Genomic DNA, 14,996 nt, shown 5'->3' with positions numbered 1-14,996 from the left:
TGAACTCGCCGGGGGCAGCGTGTATATAAACTGAGTTGGATGTCATGGTGTGCAATCTTCTCTTGGATGTAGTAGAGGCATTTCACGGAGGAAGCCACGTCACTGATTGCATGTCCGATGTTCAATCATGGTGTTCAACAATAATATTGTGAAGAAACCGAGAGTTAAAGTTACCAAATGGGCGGGGCGAATAGATGCTCTTCTGTGTGTTTTGACAGCGGTCGTCGCCGGCGGGTGCTATCTTAATAGCTTGAATGGAGATTTCGTGCATGATGATATCTATGCAATTAAAAATAATCCTGATGTTAATGGACAATCGGAATGGACAGAAATATTTACCAATGATTTTTGGGGCAGACCAATGCAGGACAACACGAGCCATAAGTCGTACAGGCCATTGACAGTACTCACATTCAGGTAAGGCAACGGCGCGCGTAATAGGGAAGCGATGGGTACCTTTTGTGAAGTCTGTGTGCACACGAATCCTGCTGTGCGATTCATAGCGGGATAATGTCAGACAGAGATGAAAATACCACAGAAGGAGAATTAAGCATTATCCGAAACACAAACGTTTAGCATTGTCTGTCCGTCGGTAGCATATCCAATCCGCATCAGTCACAAATGACAGTTCAATTATCGTGATATATGGAATCTATCCCGTACGTGCTGAGTTTGAACTGATTTAGTTTATTACAGTATTGTTACTTAGAGACTATAGCTGTCACCAGTTTGCACTAGTGAATACAGCTGGTAAACGTCACATGTTGCAAAAACACTGCATAAACGTTAATTTATTTTACACTTTCATTTGAACAGTATTTGATATGATTTTTTTCAAAAGTGGCTTCAGACAGAAGCAAACTGTATTGGCCCATGTTGTTTTCCCAGAAAACCAAGATATGCTTGTGCAGGATTAGGCAATTTTTTGCTGGAACCTTTACAAATGCCATTAAACTTTTATCATATATTTAAATATCCACAACTATCAATATTTCTTTTTGATGAAATAGCCAATAAAAGGATGAGGACAGTGTAGTCATTCCTTGTAACTGAACCTAGACAGACAGTGGAATCATCTGGGTGGCTAAGAGTTCTGCTGATTATTTGATTTTAATCTGTGTCCATGGTAAGACTCCACCAGCTTATGCTCGCATCTGTTGGTGAAACGTTATTGATTTACACTGAAAACCTGTGGGCTGATAATTAAATTTGGACAAGATAATTTTGATTAGATGTGCTTTTCTGGCCACAGAAATGTGTTTGTTCAGTACTTTTGAAACTGCCAGGAACTGATGAGTCCATACAATAGGGCGTTTCATCAGTACAGAGGGTTCCTGATTATTGAGTGATTGTATACAATATTCTTACTGATCGATCGTGTGTACTTGATTCTAATATGCAGATTACCCAGAGCTCAGGGTGAGTTTTTAGTCTAAAAGTATTTCTAATCCAAGCATCAAGGTAGTGAATGTGTCAATGGTGGCTGTTTTGCAGTGGCCTTGTAAGTCCTGTGATAGGGACCAAACAGTCATATGTCACAGTATTTTCCGTTACCTTATGTGGCCCTTTTAAGTTGTAGTCCTTCATAGTTCATTCATTATCTTTGTGATACCAGTTATGATACCATAAGTCTGATAGGTAGCCAGATCAGTTGGATGTCCTGTATATTGGGCTTTTAACTCTGTGAGTGATATATATTTGTGGTGATGATCTTTTTTCCTGTGCAATTAAAGTATAAGATGCAGTCAGATAAATATTGTGTGTGATGAAATATTTAAAGTGAATAAATAGAAAAAAATGAAGGTTTAACTGTACGATCACAAGTGATAATATGAAGTGAATCAGATAATTTGTAGAAAAATGACTACTAGTTATGAAAAAAAACTTTTCTGTGACAAATGTCTGAAATAAAGGTGTTAAATTTGAACAATTGAATTTGATAAATTCATGGGGGCAATGGGGTAGCCAAGTGGTGAAAGTGTTTCGCTTGTCATGCCATAGACCCGGGTTTGATTCTCATCATTGATACCAAGTGTGAAGCTGATTTCTGATATCCCCTGACATGATATTGCTGGAATACTGCTGAAAGTGGAGTAAAACTGATCTCACCCTCTCACTTATTTCATAACATAATACCAGTTAATTGGCTCACACAAACAAGCTCCATATAACCCCAGTTACTGCTGGTTGTTAATTAGGGCAACCAATAAGGCCTCCAGTGGTGTGGCTCTGTAACCTGTGTACAACAGTTTGTGAGGAGCTTGTGATAATACCCCTTTAACGACCAACCAGTTTATTACTGTATAGACACTGTGTGTTGGATATTATCACAGTCCTCTATTGTCAGCGCTGATATGTATTATATCAGTATCAACTTCCAAGATGTCAGCAGTATATTTAAATCATATCAGTCTGTTTAGGTATTTGAATGACAGTATTGACAATGTTTGCAAGTGTCTTATTCATCAGAGACTTGTCAAACTTATCATATCTGTTGATTCAGGGTGCTGAATGAATCTGATTTGTTACTTGTGAGCCATCTTTAATGCTAGTAATAGATTAAACATTGCCCACATAAGAATTAGAACAACACTTATTTTGTTTATTCTGTTTATCAAAAATTAACTTAGCTGACATCACATCTACAGTCTGTTAGTGTTTAAATGACTAAATCTGAATGTATATGTGATAATAAATTAGTCAATCAAAAGTTTAACACATCAAATATATTTTAAGGATTGTTGGTCTCTGAAGTATTTCATATGAAAGTAGGAGCCATTGGAAGTTTTCCCATCAGTCCATACAATGCAGTCAGTAGGGTCGGAATACTGCTGAGGGTAGTGTTACACCATGAACAGTAGAGATGTTACAAGATCACTTGAATCTTTAACAGGGACATATATAAACATGCTGAGAGTCCAGTATTGGTCCCAAACTTAAAAATAGTCTGATTGATATATTAATTAATATGAAGCCTTGACTTACTGACTTGGAATCTCCAACAACAATTTTCTATATGTATATAGACACACCAATTGTTTCCTAATTTTCCTGTCAAAGGTATCCAGTTTAGAATATCTGATAAACCTGTGCTTGATGGCAGGTTGGCATGACAATTGAGTGTGAGGTGGGACCTTGACTGCTGTGTACAAGGGACGCTCATGAAATATGACACAAACTAAACAAATCGACACTGCTCCTTCGCATGTGACTCTACCTCCTAATGATATCTGTTTGTATACCAAACACTGGTCAGTAGAACATCTTCACTTCCCTATGTCATTGTAAACTTTGTATTTCAGAAAGGTTTACATCAAATATTTCCTGTGTAAGGTATAATATATAATCTGGTTACTTGCATTTCAAATTGAATTAGCAAAATACATCTTTATTTATGGACTTAGTGAAGGCTTTCTTATGTTTCCTATATTAAATGCCTCCAATCTTTCAGTGCAACATTTGAACAGAAATTGCACAAGGGGATATTTGCATAACAAGTATTCTGTATCGATATGTGTCAAATGTTGTTGGATTTAGAAGTTGAAAGTGATGAATTGGCTGTTTTGATTGTGTAAGTCTGGGCAGTAATCCGTTATATCCATTTTACTGAAGTTGCGGGTGATGGATCAGCTGTTTTGATTGTGTAAGTCTGGGCAGTAATCCATTTTAGCATCCAAAACTGTGTTTCACAGGAGGTATAGCTTGTGTGAGATCAGACAATGTCTCCTAGGAGATATTGCTTTGGCAGTAGATTTTGCACAATGCAACGACAGTGCTATGACATCATGAACTTGATGATGTCACAATGCTATGACATCGTTGTACTGTAAATCTAATGCAAGTGCTCTGTTCAGAGATATACATTTTTCATTGAAAACTAATGACGAATGATTTTGGATGGTAAATAGAATCTCACCCTCGTGGCTACTGATATCAATTATATCAACACTCAATAAAAGTAAAAATATCCTCGGCAAGCCTCTGATATTTGTTACTTTATCATCTTGTGTTAATATATTTGATATCAGTAGACACTTGGGTGAGATTCTCTTTCTTTCCATTTTACTAAAGCAAGCCATGGTGTTAACTTCCACACTACTTCAATGAACACTTTCTAATTGTTAGGAAAATTATTCATGGTTTGTTTACTTGTGTGAACTATTTACAAAAGTTTTAATAGATTAGGATCAGGTATTTAGAGATTGGTTTATAATTTCAGATTGGACAATCTGTATATGATGGTGTTTAAGGCACAGTGACATGTAGCTAGAATATTGGTTAACACAGGATCATTAGCGCTGAGACTGTGATCAGGTTAGCGTTGATGGTTTTAAATATTCAGGCAAAATCATGGCAAGGGACACTGGATACATGCCTTACAAACTGTATTCCTTTGTAGCATGGAACCCAGGCTTCAGGCAAACGCTGTATCCGCAAGGCTACCCACTACCCTGACACTGTAGAAACAAACATGTAACGACATGTAAAACATTTCTCTCATTTCAGTCAGGGTCGATGGTATGAATATTCTGAAGTTTAACAGTGAGTTTTGTTGTATTGTTAAACCAGTGACTTCCTGAGAATAAAGAATATGACAGATTATGTTAGAATAAATGTATCACTAAAACTCCATGTCATCACATGGCAGTTTTGTCTGTGGGTTTCTCTGTATCAGGACAACATAATATGCTAAATGTTTGTGAAATGTAATGTTCTCCCCAATAAGGAGAGGGAGGCCTGTGTGATTGAGGAGAATGACAGAGCAGATGAGTTGGTCATCAACCACTGTCACCGTGGCCTGTATCTCACCCAGCAGTACACACAGTAATGTTACAAACACGCGGAACTAGGTGTGCTTTAATCGCTGGTTGTGCAACAGCTGTTGTGTTTTACTAGGACATCAATTTCAGGACATATATAATGATATCATTGTGGAAATATGCTGAACTCAAAGGATCCATCGCAAGTTTTAAAAAAATGAAATCTCATAAAAATAAGCATTCATATTTATGTCTTCTGTTTAAAAATTTGACAAGAAGCCAGAGTTGCGTTTCTTTTGCCATTCATTATCGGTTTTGTAACCAGCAGTTTACACCTACTGCACATTTTGCCATGGTCTGATACAAAGCAAGGTAGTTACCTCATTACAAGTAAATGTTGAAGTCCTAGATAAAATATGATGCTAAGTTTTGGGTTGTAAATATACAACACTGAGTAACAGAGAAACCTTCAACTAAACTCATGAGGAGTGTCTAACAACATTATACACATGAAATACAAAACACCCATCACAATACCTGACAGTGAAACAATATAGCAACTCCAGCATAACACAGTTTCAGTTTCAGTAAAATTCCATGAAGAATTTCACCAGTGGGTTAAGATACTAAGCTTTGTTAGTGGCAGTTATGACATTTTCAAATAGCAGTAATTGATTCGCAATGAAACCTTGTCTACACAACACTACTGAAAAACTAGGCCAGACAATTTAATGTAAGACTTCAAGGCAGGTCTCTTGAAAGTTACCACCTCTCACAATGTTGCTGTGAGACCTACAATACACATGTACTATCAAAACATAGACAGTGGTTTATAGGTAGAAGGACAATTACTCCAAAATTATGGATGTTACAAAATGTAGTTGAGGCATAGATAAAGCTGGACTACCCGTTGATGTGGCGTCACCTTCTTTTATTAATAAAAAAAAATTATGAAAATTTTAAAATCTTCTGTGGGTTGCTTGGTCTGTGAAATGGAAGCATTGAAAATGTCTCTTGAATGAACCATGGGGTAGAAAATGAGTGAGTGAGCGAGTTTAGTTTTACTCCGCTGTCAGCAATATTCAAGCTGTATGGCTGTGGTCTGTAAATAATTGAGTCTGGACCAGACAATCCAGTAATCAACAGCTGCACAATTGGGTACCGATAACATGTGTCAACCAAGTCAGCAAGTCTGACCACCTGATCCCCTTAGTTGCCTCTTAAGACAAGCATAGTCACCTTTTATGGCAAGCATGGGTTGCTGAAGGCCTATTCTACCCCGGGACCTTCACAGGTCTTTAGAAAATAAAGGTGGTTAAACAGACCTAAATCTGTTCTCATTTTTATCAGGCCTTACCAATTTTATTTCCTGTTTTGTGGATCCACCGATTGAATTTTTTTTACGAAAAAGGAAAAAAAATGATAATTTTTCTCGCTCAAAAAAAAAATCAGAATGCTTTAATTGGCCAAAAATTTAAACTTACACAAAAATTTTCATTGTTTTTATTTTAAACCAATATACACTTCATAATTTGCCCAAAGTAAACTGCTTTTAGTTTTTAAAAGGAATATTACTTTGACTGGTGAATTATATAATATTTTCCCCCTCCTGCCTTTAAGTTATTTTGAGGACAAAATGTATAAAACAAGAAGTACAAATGGTTTGACCTTATCAAAAGTTATAGTTTTAATGTTATTCTATGGATAGTTAAATGAAATAAGGTCTACTGCCAGCTTATCAATGTATGTCTTGAGGTTCATTGTTTCTATGCTTGTGTGACTTCCTTGTATGCTATATGGGTTATCAATGACAGTATCTGTTCTGACAGGGGTGTCTAGTCAGTAATTACAGGCCTTTATTGTCAGCTAGATTGTTGATAAGATAGGATTTCACGCATTATGGAAACTATGCTGCTGTTAGTCAGTTAGTGTTGACACAACTGATAGTGTTCAGCAACATTCTGATATATCAGATTATTGAAAAGCAGGACACTCAGGGAAATGTGTTGCCATGGTAATGATGCTATCAAAACATGCATCCTGATCCATGTGATATGGTGCTTCAGGGAGACTGCACTTTAACATCATACATAGTTTGGTATTATTATTCAAAATCCATTTATGACTTTAAAACATTATATACGTGGAGAATTTAATAAATGGTTTATTTGATTCAATTTCAGTAATCTTATGAAGAAGACCGTGATGTTAAAATATAATAATGGTCAATCTGAGATCCCCTTTGGGTAGTTCTGGATTTGGCTATGTCTACAGTAGTGCATTAAGGATTCATTGTTGCTTGGGTTGATCTCTTGTTTTCCTGCCTGTGTGAAATGTGGTTTATTAGATCAATCACTGGATTATCTGATACAGACTGAATTTATTTACAAGCTGTTGTAATTTAGAAAGAACAGTGCTACTTGTTAGCATATGTGCAGGTACAGGTGCACTAAATCAATGAAACACCCTTGACTGACAACAGGTAACTACCTGACATAAGTAAGTGAGGAAGATAGTGTCGTTCCCTGTCAGCAGCAGTGACTATGCAGGGTACATAAGCAGAGAAAATAACCAGTGTCTACCATGTGGTAGACAGCTCATGTCTCCTCCGATAATACAATCACCACGTTATCATAAATCACTGTTTGTCATGGGCACTGTCGTAATGACATTACATCACCTTAAAGGCAGATGATCAGATTTTGAAAACATTTTTCTTGTTTTAGACATTGCATAAAAATTAATATATAAAAAATCACATAGCAACCTAAAACCTCATTTAACCCCCTCTTTGCGAGATACTGGGCATGACAGGGCATTTCATGCTGGTAATAAATAAAGTGGAATTTTTGGAAAAGATGGCATAAACACTGAGAAAAATGAATCTGTATTACAATGTTAATGACCCAGGCTTGACAATACAACAGCTGTAGTGTAGTGAGAACTTGCTGCTGTATGAAATAAAGTCATTTAATTCAAATGACTTGACAGTTAAATCATGAACATTGTTGACACACTAGTACATTCTTCACAAAACCAACAATGTCTAACAACGCACATGTCCAAGACCAAAGTCTCCAGTTTCATACCTTAGAAAAACATTCAGGTCTTGGACCAAGATTTCTCCTAGCACTAAGATAGTCATAAGTTCCATGCATTAACAATAACCTACGACTAACTTAGCGCTAAGAGAGCTTTGAAAATCTGGCCCTAGGTCTATGTGGTTCTTAACATTAAGTAGACTTTGCTTTACATCAGTGACAGAATGTGATCCTTTGGCATTTGGTCAGACACATTTTATAGCTAGATGTTTATAAAACAACCTGAGTAGGCAAAGTAAAAACCTTTTGAGGAGGTGCAACTTGTTAAGGCCATAGGAGTAAAACTAACATTGTCCTATGTAACATCTTTTAGATGATATGAATCTTGGCAGTGAAGACCATTTTGTTCAAAAGGTGGTGTTTCATCAGTTTAACCCAGATCTTCTGGGAACCTGTATTATGATGCGAGTATTGAGCATCTTCCTAGCGTAGTATATGTTAGTGGATTCATGATGACTGTCCCAAGATGATATCACAGGCAGGTAATCCCTTCTGACAGAGGACACCTTACTGATTCAGATGTGAGACACATATCATCTCCCTCTAAAACAAGTATCACAGTATCTTTTGTATTATAATGGGGCGATAGCCACTTCAAAAACCCACTTGTAACAATGCATACTGAATATTTGTTATTATCTTTCAGCAGGTATAATGGTTAAATATTTATCTCTTTGTTTATTATCCAGAGTAGTCTTCTGTTCTTGCATCTGACAGACAGACAGAGGTAGTACTGAAAAACTCTGTTTCAACCGCATGGATGTTTACAACCAAACAGTTTTATTCAGTTTACTCATTTTTTATTCTGTTTTATCTTTTCTTCACTTAAACATCAAAGTAAAGAAACATCTGCTGATGCGCACTGGGGACTAAAGTGAGCTCTGCCTTGTTGGTGTTGAGCTGACACCCAGTTATCAATCACCCAACAAAATGACTTATTGTAGTCGTTACTGTGTTTACTATGTCTACATATTGAGGGCTGGATGCGTGCTCCTCAAAGTACGCTGACAGTTCACTGTCAAAAGATTCACATTGACATACAGTCAGGATGTGTGCGACAAATGTTTTTTTTTCATATTTATTCATGTCTCCTGGGCGCACGTCAATTCAGTGAACGTTTTTGCAGTTGACTCATGCTGAGTTGGGACCTAGTTTAATCTGAGTAGACATCAGAAAGATCCCCTGTAACAATAAATCTGCCACAGCTGGCTTTGGGAGGGGGGGGGGGGGAACTGTCTATCTGAAACTTAAACTTTGTCGAGGAAGGAAAACAAATTGAAGTATATTTATGGTCGTTTTGTAAATTGTCCGTGTGTACAACAATATCCTACTTGGTGCTGTCACCAAGCATGAAACAACATGGTAGACATATGAAGGTTGAATTTGGTTGTTGCTCAGTAATTGTCTTTTATAAACCTGATGCCCATCAATGAGGAGGTGTTACTTTAATATTGCCCATCTGCCATGGGATATTAGTTCAATATCGTCCCTCTGCCATGGGATATTAGTTCAATATCGTCCCTCTGTCGACGAACTAATTGATTTGTTACTTGTTTTGAAGGTTGATGTGACTTTTTCTTGCCATCTCTGAATATGATCGTAAAATATAATGTTACTGACATTTTCCAACATGTATGGTGCTGATACCTGGTTTCGAACCTGCATCCCTTCGCTTACTAGCTTGGCGGTTTTATCCACTAGGCTACGAAGGATCGCTGTGAAGAATGAGATTGTTTCTCAGTATGAACCGTGTGTTCCTCATAAGGCGGGTAGTGCAGGCAGTGCATGTGCAGGGCATGGGTCATGTGTGAAGAGTGCATGTGTATTTTGTGTGCAAGGTGAGACTTCACGTGCCAGTCTCATCTCAGTTGATTTCCCTCAGTGAATACCAAATATTGAAATTATATCTAAAGTATGAATCCTGAGTCGATTTAAAAGTTTGATAAAGCAGCTATATGGTCTGTTTTCCTGAGGGAAATGCACATTGGTCATGCTTTATCCTATACATAAACAATGTGAGCGCAATGATCGTGGGTCAGTGATATGATATGTATGATGGTGCTGTTGGTGTGACAACTATTTCTATCCTGATACTGTACTTTTATTTTTTTTAGTTATTTCTAAATCACAACCTTGGGTAAAGACTCATCCCATGACAAAGATCTTCAAACTCTTTTTCATATATTTATTTCTAAAATGTTGAGGGGATGTTCATCAGAGCCCATCACTCATTTATAATAATCATTAACCAATTACCATTAAAATGAAAAAGGTTCAATATTTAAGCTTGGTAAACACTGACAAACACTTTGAATATTCACTGAGAATATAAAAACCGTTAAGTTTAATTTTGCATTTTAAATTTTTGTGCACCCTATGCAACCTCAGTTTATGAACTTATTGCTAAAACCAAATTCATGGTGTCCCTGCTTCTGACTTTTGGTTCATAGTCTCTGGAATTCGAAGGAAGTTGTGAGATAAGATCTCTTAGTAGAAACTGGAAAATCTGAAGTCATGAAAATCTGTGTCATTAGTGATGCTATTCATGGACATCTAGTGAGTGAGTTTAGTTTTAAGCCGCACTCAGCAATATTCCAGCTATATGGTCTGTAAATAATTGAGTCTGGACCAGACAATCCTCTCATCAACTACATGAGCATCAATCTGCGCAACTGGGACCTGAATACATGTGTCAGTCAAGTCAGCAAGCCTCTTATGACAAGTATAGTCGCCTTTTGTGGCAAGCATGGGTTGCTGAAGACCTTTTCTATCCCCGATCTTCACAGGCAAATTGACAAGTAGACTTTTTACATTGGCACTGCATTGCAATAGTAGTGGAATAGCAGATGATAAAATACAGAGTGACTGAAACAACTGAAAAAAGACTTCAACTTTATAATATTTTTTCTACCCCTGTTTATGTTTCAGACTGGATTACAGTTTAAGCAATGGCACTGCTTCATGGTTCCACATCGTCAATGTCATCCTTCATTCCATTGTCACCATGCTTTTCACATACATGTGCCTGAGCGTGTTCTCCATCCCGAGAGAGTGCTCGACCAGCGCAGGGCTGTTGTTTGCTGTGCACCCAGTTCACTCTGAGGCAGTAAGTATTCATACACCCTCCTCCTTGTCAGACCAGAGTGCACCATTCACCAGCAGAACATCGGACTGAATGGTTGTGGTTGTACACCATAGGCACTGCTTTGAATAAAATAAGAATAATAAAATAAATAATTATAGTAAAAGTAAATAATTAAGTGAATGCTGTTTTACACCAAAGTTTATTGGTAAATATTTTACATCATCATATTCATTTATGAGAGGGGTACACAAAGTCTACTGGTTGTCCGCCTTTCGGTTTTGTGGAAGTTGCAGTTGGTCAGCAAGCTAGGCAGCTGACTTTGTGTATTGGTGATTAGGTGCCTGACTCTTAGGGTGTGGGTTCGAATCTTAGATGGGACTCAACCCAACGAAAGTAGGAGAATCTTGACAGAGCTAAGTGTATCCCCAAATATAACGTGTTACCTTCATATATAGCTGCACTATTAAGTGTACTATACCTTAGTCCAGTGTGTTTTATACAACAGTGAACATTGTCTCTACTAGCTATGGTGCCAGATATAGTTGGATGGTCTCACATTACCGTGGCTGGTGTTAAATCCTTCAGTGTCCAAAAGTTAGTGGAATGTCAACATGTTCAGGAGTTTGACTGGGTTTCATCCAGCCAGATAATGATCTATGCCTGTCTGTGCTGGGGTCTGTTTGTTCTATCACTGACATAGAGCTGTATTATTCAGAATTCTGTTCAGGGGTAAAACAGACACTCTCAGACTGTCAAATATACAGTCTGTAGTTTAGTATGTTATGCATACATAGCCCGTGATATAATCTTAATACTATAATCTTTATGATAAACAATCTGGAAGTGAAAATGCATGACTGAGAGCTTTTACAAATTTTCAGCACAATTATTTATATTCAGAATTTTATTCATCAAACTTTACTGTTGTCAGATAAGTAAAAATGACTTTACATATTCAGTGGCCAAAAAGCAATGTGTTGTGACCCTGGCAAGAATTGACATGTTAAAGGGGATTGGGCATCAGGTTTGCTGACTGGTTGACATATGTCACTGTATCCTAATTGCTCAGATTGATGTTCACAATATCACTGGATTTTTGGATTCAGATTCAGTATTTTACATACAGAGATTATATAGGTGGAAAACTGCTGAGTGCATCATGAAACAAGAAATAAAGATTGTGTGTAAATTTTCACCTTAGATTAAATCCATTTGATGCTTGAGTGGTTTTCAACTTTGTCCATGAAAGCTATGATTTTAATGAATGTTGTGATGCTTCAGTGGTACCATGTTGGATATATTACATGGTATCTTGTATGGCCTTTAGTTACCATTTTACTAACCATGTGTGATACAAGTGGTCTCACCTTAGGCAGGTGAGTTTGTTCAAACTTGCCTCTGCTCACCCAGCTGGAAATGGGTACCCAGTAGGATAAGCAATGTGACCGTTAATCTTCTAGTGCCTATGCTTGAGTTATCCAGGGCAGTAATAATCAGATTGTACGTTAGCGTGTTGAGTACATGGAAAAGGTGTATAATACATTCACAATTATTTATTATTATTACCATTTGAATGGACAGAATAAACTCTTAAGAAATGTATAACAGGGGAAACATTTTTATAACATTTTTATAACCTGTTAGCACTTGAAGACATACATGGTCATATTCATGTATTCACATACAGATAAGTCTTGTCTGCAATGAGTGGACAAAACGATCATAGAAGTTTGCCTTTTAGGTACTGCATGGTTTGGCTCTAATATGAGTAGATATTTGAAACTTGTTGAAACTTATACAAACATGAATCACAAAGAAGAGGCATTGAATATGACGTCTGAATATGATGAATTTCACCTGTGTTGTATTTGACAAATAAAATGGCTGAAAGTATTTAATGACAGATTCATCCTGTACGGCCTCTCATTTATAGCTTCTAGAAATCTCTCACAGATCAAGAAATGTATTCAAACTGATTCATTTTCACAATCTGTTACTCATAATCACTTGTACAAAAAACATGTTTAGTCTTTGAATGGCGTGTTGTGCTGAAACATGTCATGCTATCCAGATATTTTCTTAGTTAACTATGTAAGGGTCATGCATTTGGTATGCATTTCACATGTTTTTAAATATTTTATATTGACGTCATGAACCTATAATTTGAAAAAGTCAAATACATGTAGTTTGATTTCAAGAGAATATTGACATTTCTTTACATGGCAAGCTGAGCGTGCAGAAATTCATAAGGTATAGCTTGTACGCTGATGGAGTTCATTACAAACTTGACAGTTACTAGAAAGCCTCTGTATTCATGGTTTTGTAATGGTTTTAAACACAAGTAGATATTAAATATTTTTTCACATTTATAAGGTTTTGTTTAGTTCATGTTTGAATCACTTTTATTCATGAAAGTGAAAAGTTTAATACAGATAATTGTTAATAACATGAGAAGCGTATACATATTAATCTACCTGTTATACAAAACTGGGCCACAGATAGTTCTTTGTCTACTGCTGACATTCAGATATTTTATCTTGAGTTTTGTGGAAATCTTATTCAACAATAAAGGTAGTTCAACATAATTCAACACTAAAGGTAGTTTAACATAATTCAACACTAAAGGTAGTTCAGCATAATTCAACACTAAAGGTAGTTCAACATAATTCAACACTAAAGGTAGTTCAACATAATTCAACACTAAAGGTAGTTCAACATAATTCAACACTAAAGGTAGTTCAACATAATGAAGGCAAGACAATACAGACGGTCAACCAGGGCTTGTTTCAAAAGGAACCTAATTTAAAACAATTTGAAATCCACATATACTGGTTTGAATGGTGAGAGATAACAGAGAATTACCTGTTTAGAGTTTGAACATGCTTGAACATTTTTGGTGAGAAGTAATAAAGTAGTTTTTATGACATGTGCAATGACAGCCCTGTATGCACGAGGAATTAATCTTTCCACATTTACAACATAATGCCACATATAAAAAGCTCAGTGTTCAAGATCAGGATGATAAGAAAAAGATCTGGACAGCAAATTGAGAAGACTTGTGTTGAATGACTACGGTGGCACTGGCATATGAGACGAAGAGACCTAACCAGGGTGGTGTAAAACAAACTCTCAGATAAAGTTATTTCTTACATACAGTGTTTATAACACTGACGTTACTCCCTTTTCCTTGGCTCGATCTCCTGGGTCTGACAGAACTGATACAAAGGGACATGAGGTGATGTAGCTGATATACAGTCTGAATGACTGGAAAAAAAAGTTAAGTTAGAAAGTCCAACTGAAGCCTAGAATTATTGGCAAGTCTAGATTGCCTCAGATCCAGACCCATATTGAGAATTCCTTTTGAATTAGGCCAAGACCAATTTTTTTACTTGATTTATGGATTTTGGTTCTCAGAAAACCTAAAAGCAACACGGGGAAAAAAATAAAAACGTTACCAGTTAAAATATTTACTAAATTTAAATACTTTTTAATACTGGAAGGCAACAAACACAATCAAAAAATATTTTTTGTCAATATACATTTTTGGCCATTAGAATGTAATTTTTAGAGCAGGTAAAATTAATTTCAATTTTTTTTTTCGCATATTCTTGAGAAAATACAATTTTTGGATTTGTAAAACATGAAAAAAATTGGTCTGGCCAAAGATTTATTTGCTTTAATTTGTATTTTTAAGCAAGACAACTTTATTTCTGGATCTAAATGAAGAGTATCTGAACTTGAGCTGCTACTGAAACAAAGAGCACTATGGATATGACAGGAAACAGTTTTAACATGAAGAAGAAAATCAGCATTTTCTCCAGTTGAAAAACATTCTGTTGCCAAGTACATTTCACCTTGCGAACAAGATTTGATGCAGCTTTAAAAAACTCAAAGATATAATTCAAATTGTAAAATGATATTTACAAACATTTAGTCAATCTGTTTGGGTATTTCTTTGAAGAAGAAAAATATTTTGTTTGTTCTTTAACTACTTGGTTCCCACAATGCAACATGTTGAGTAGTCGATAGTAGTGTAGTAGTTTTTAAGAT

At 36.3% G+C, this 14,996-nt stretch overlaps 1 protein-coding gene across 1 annotated transcript in view; it reads left to right on the top strand.

The window, feature by feature from the left end:
• Nucleotides 1-25: 25 nt before the first annotated feature.
• The window catches only part of LOC137287550 (protein O-mannosyl-transferase TMTC1-like), a 58,024-nt gene continuing 43,053 nt past the window's right edge, over nt 26-14,996 (top strand). The window contains exons 1-2 of the mRNA XM_067819902.1: nt 26-417; nt 10,790-10,967. Coding sequence (XP_067676003.1) covers nt 128-417; nt 10,790-10,967 — 468 coding nt within the window. The 5' untranslated portion in view covers nt 26-127. The remainder of the gene's footprint in view (nt 418-10,789; nt 10,968-14,996) is intronic.

Source organism: Haliotis asinina, chromosome 6, assembly GCF_037392515.1.
Source record: "Haliotis asinina isolate JCU_RB_2024 chromosome 6, JCU_Hal_asi_v2, whole genome shotgun sequence".
Taxonomy (NCBI): domain Eukaryota; kingdom Metazoa; phylum Mollusca; class Gastropoda; order Lepetellida; family Haliotidae; genus Haliotis; species Haliotis asinina.
This window is presented reverse-complemented; position numbering and strand designations above follow the sequence as displayed.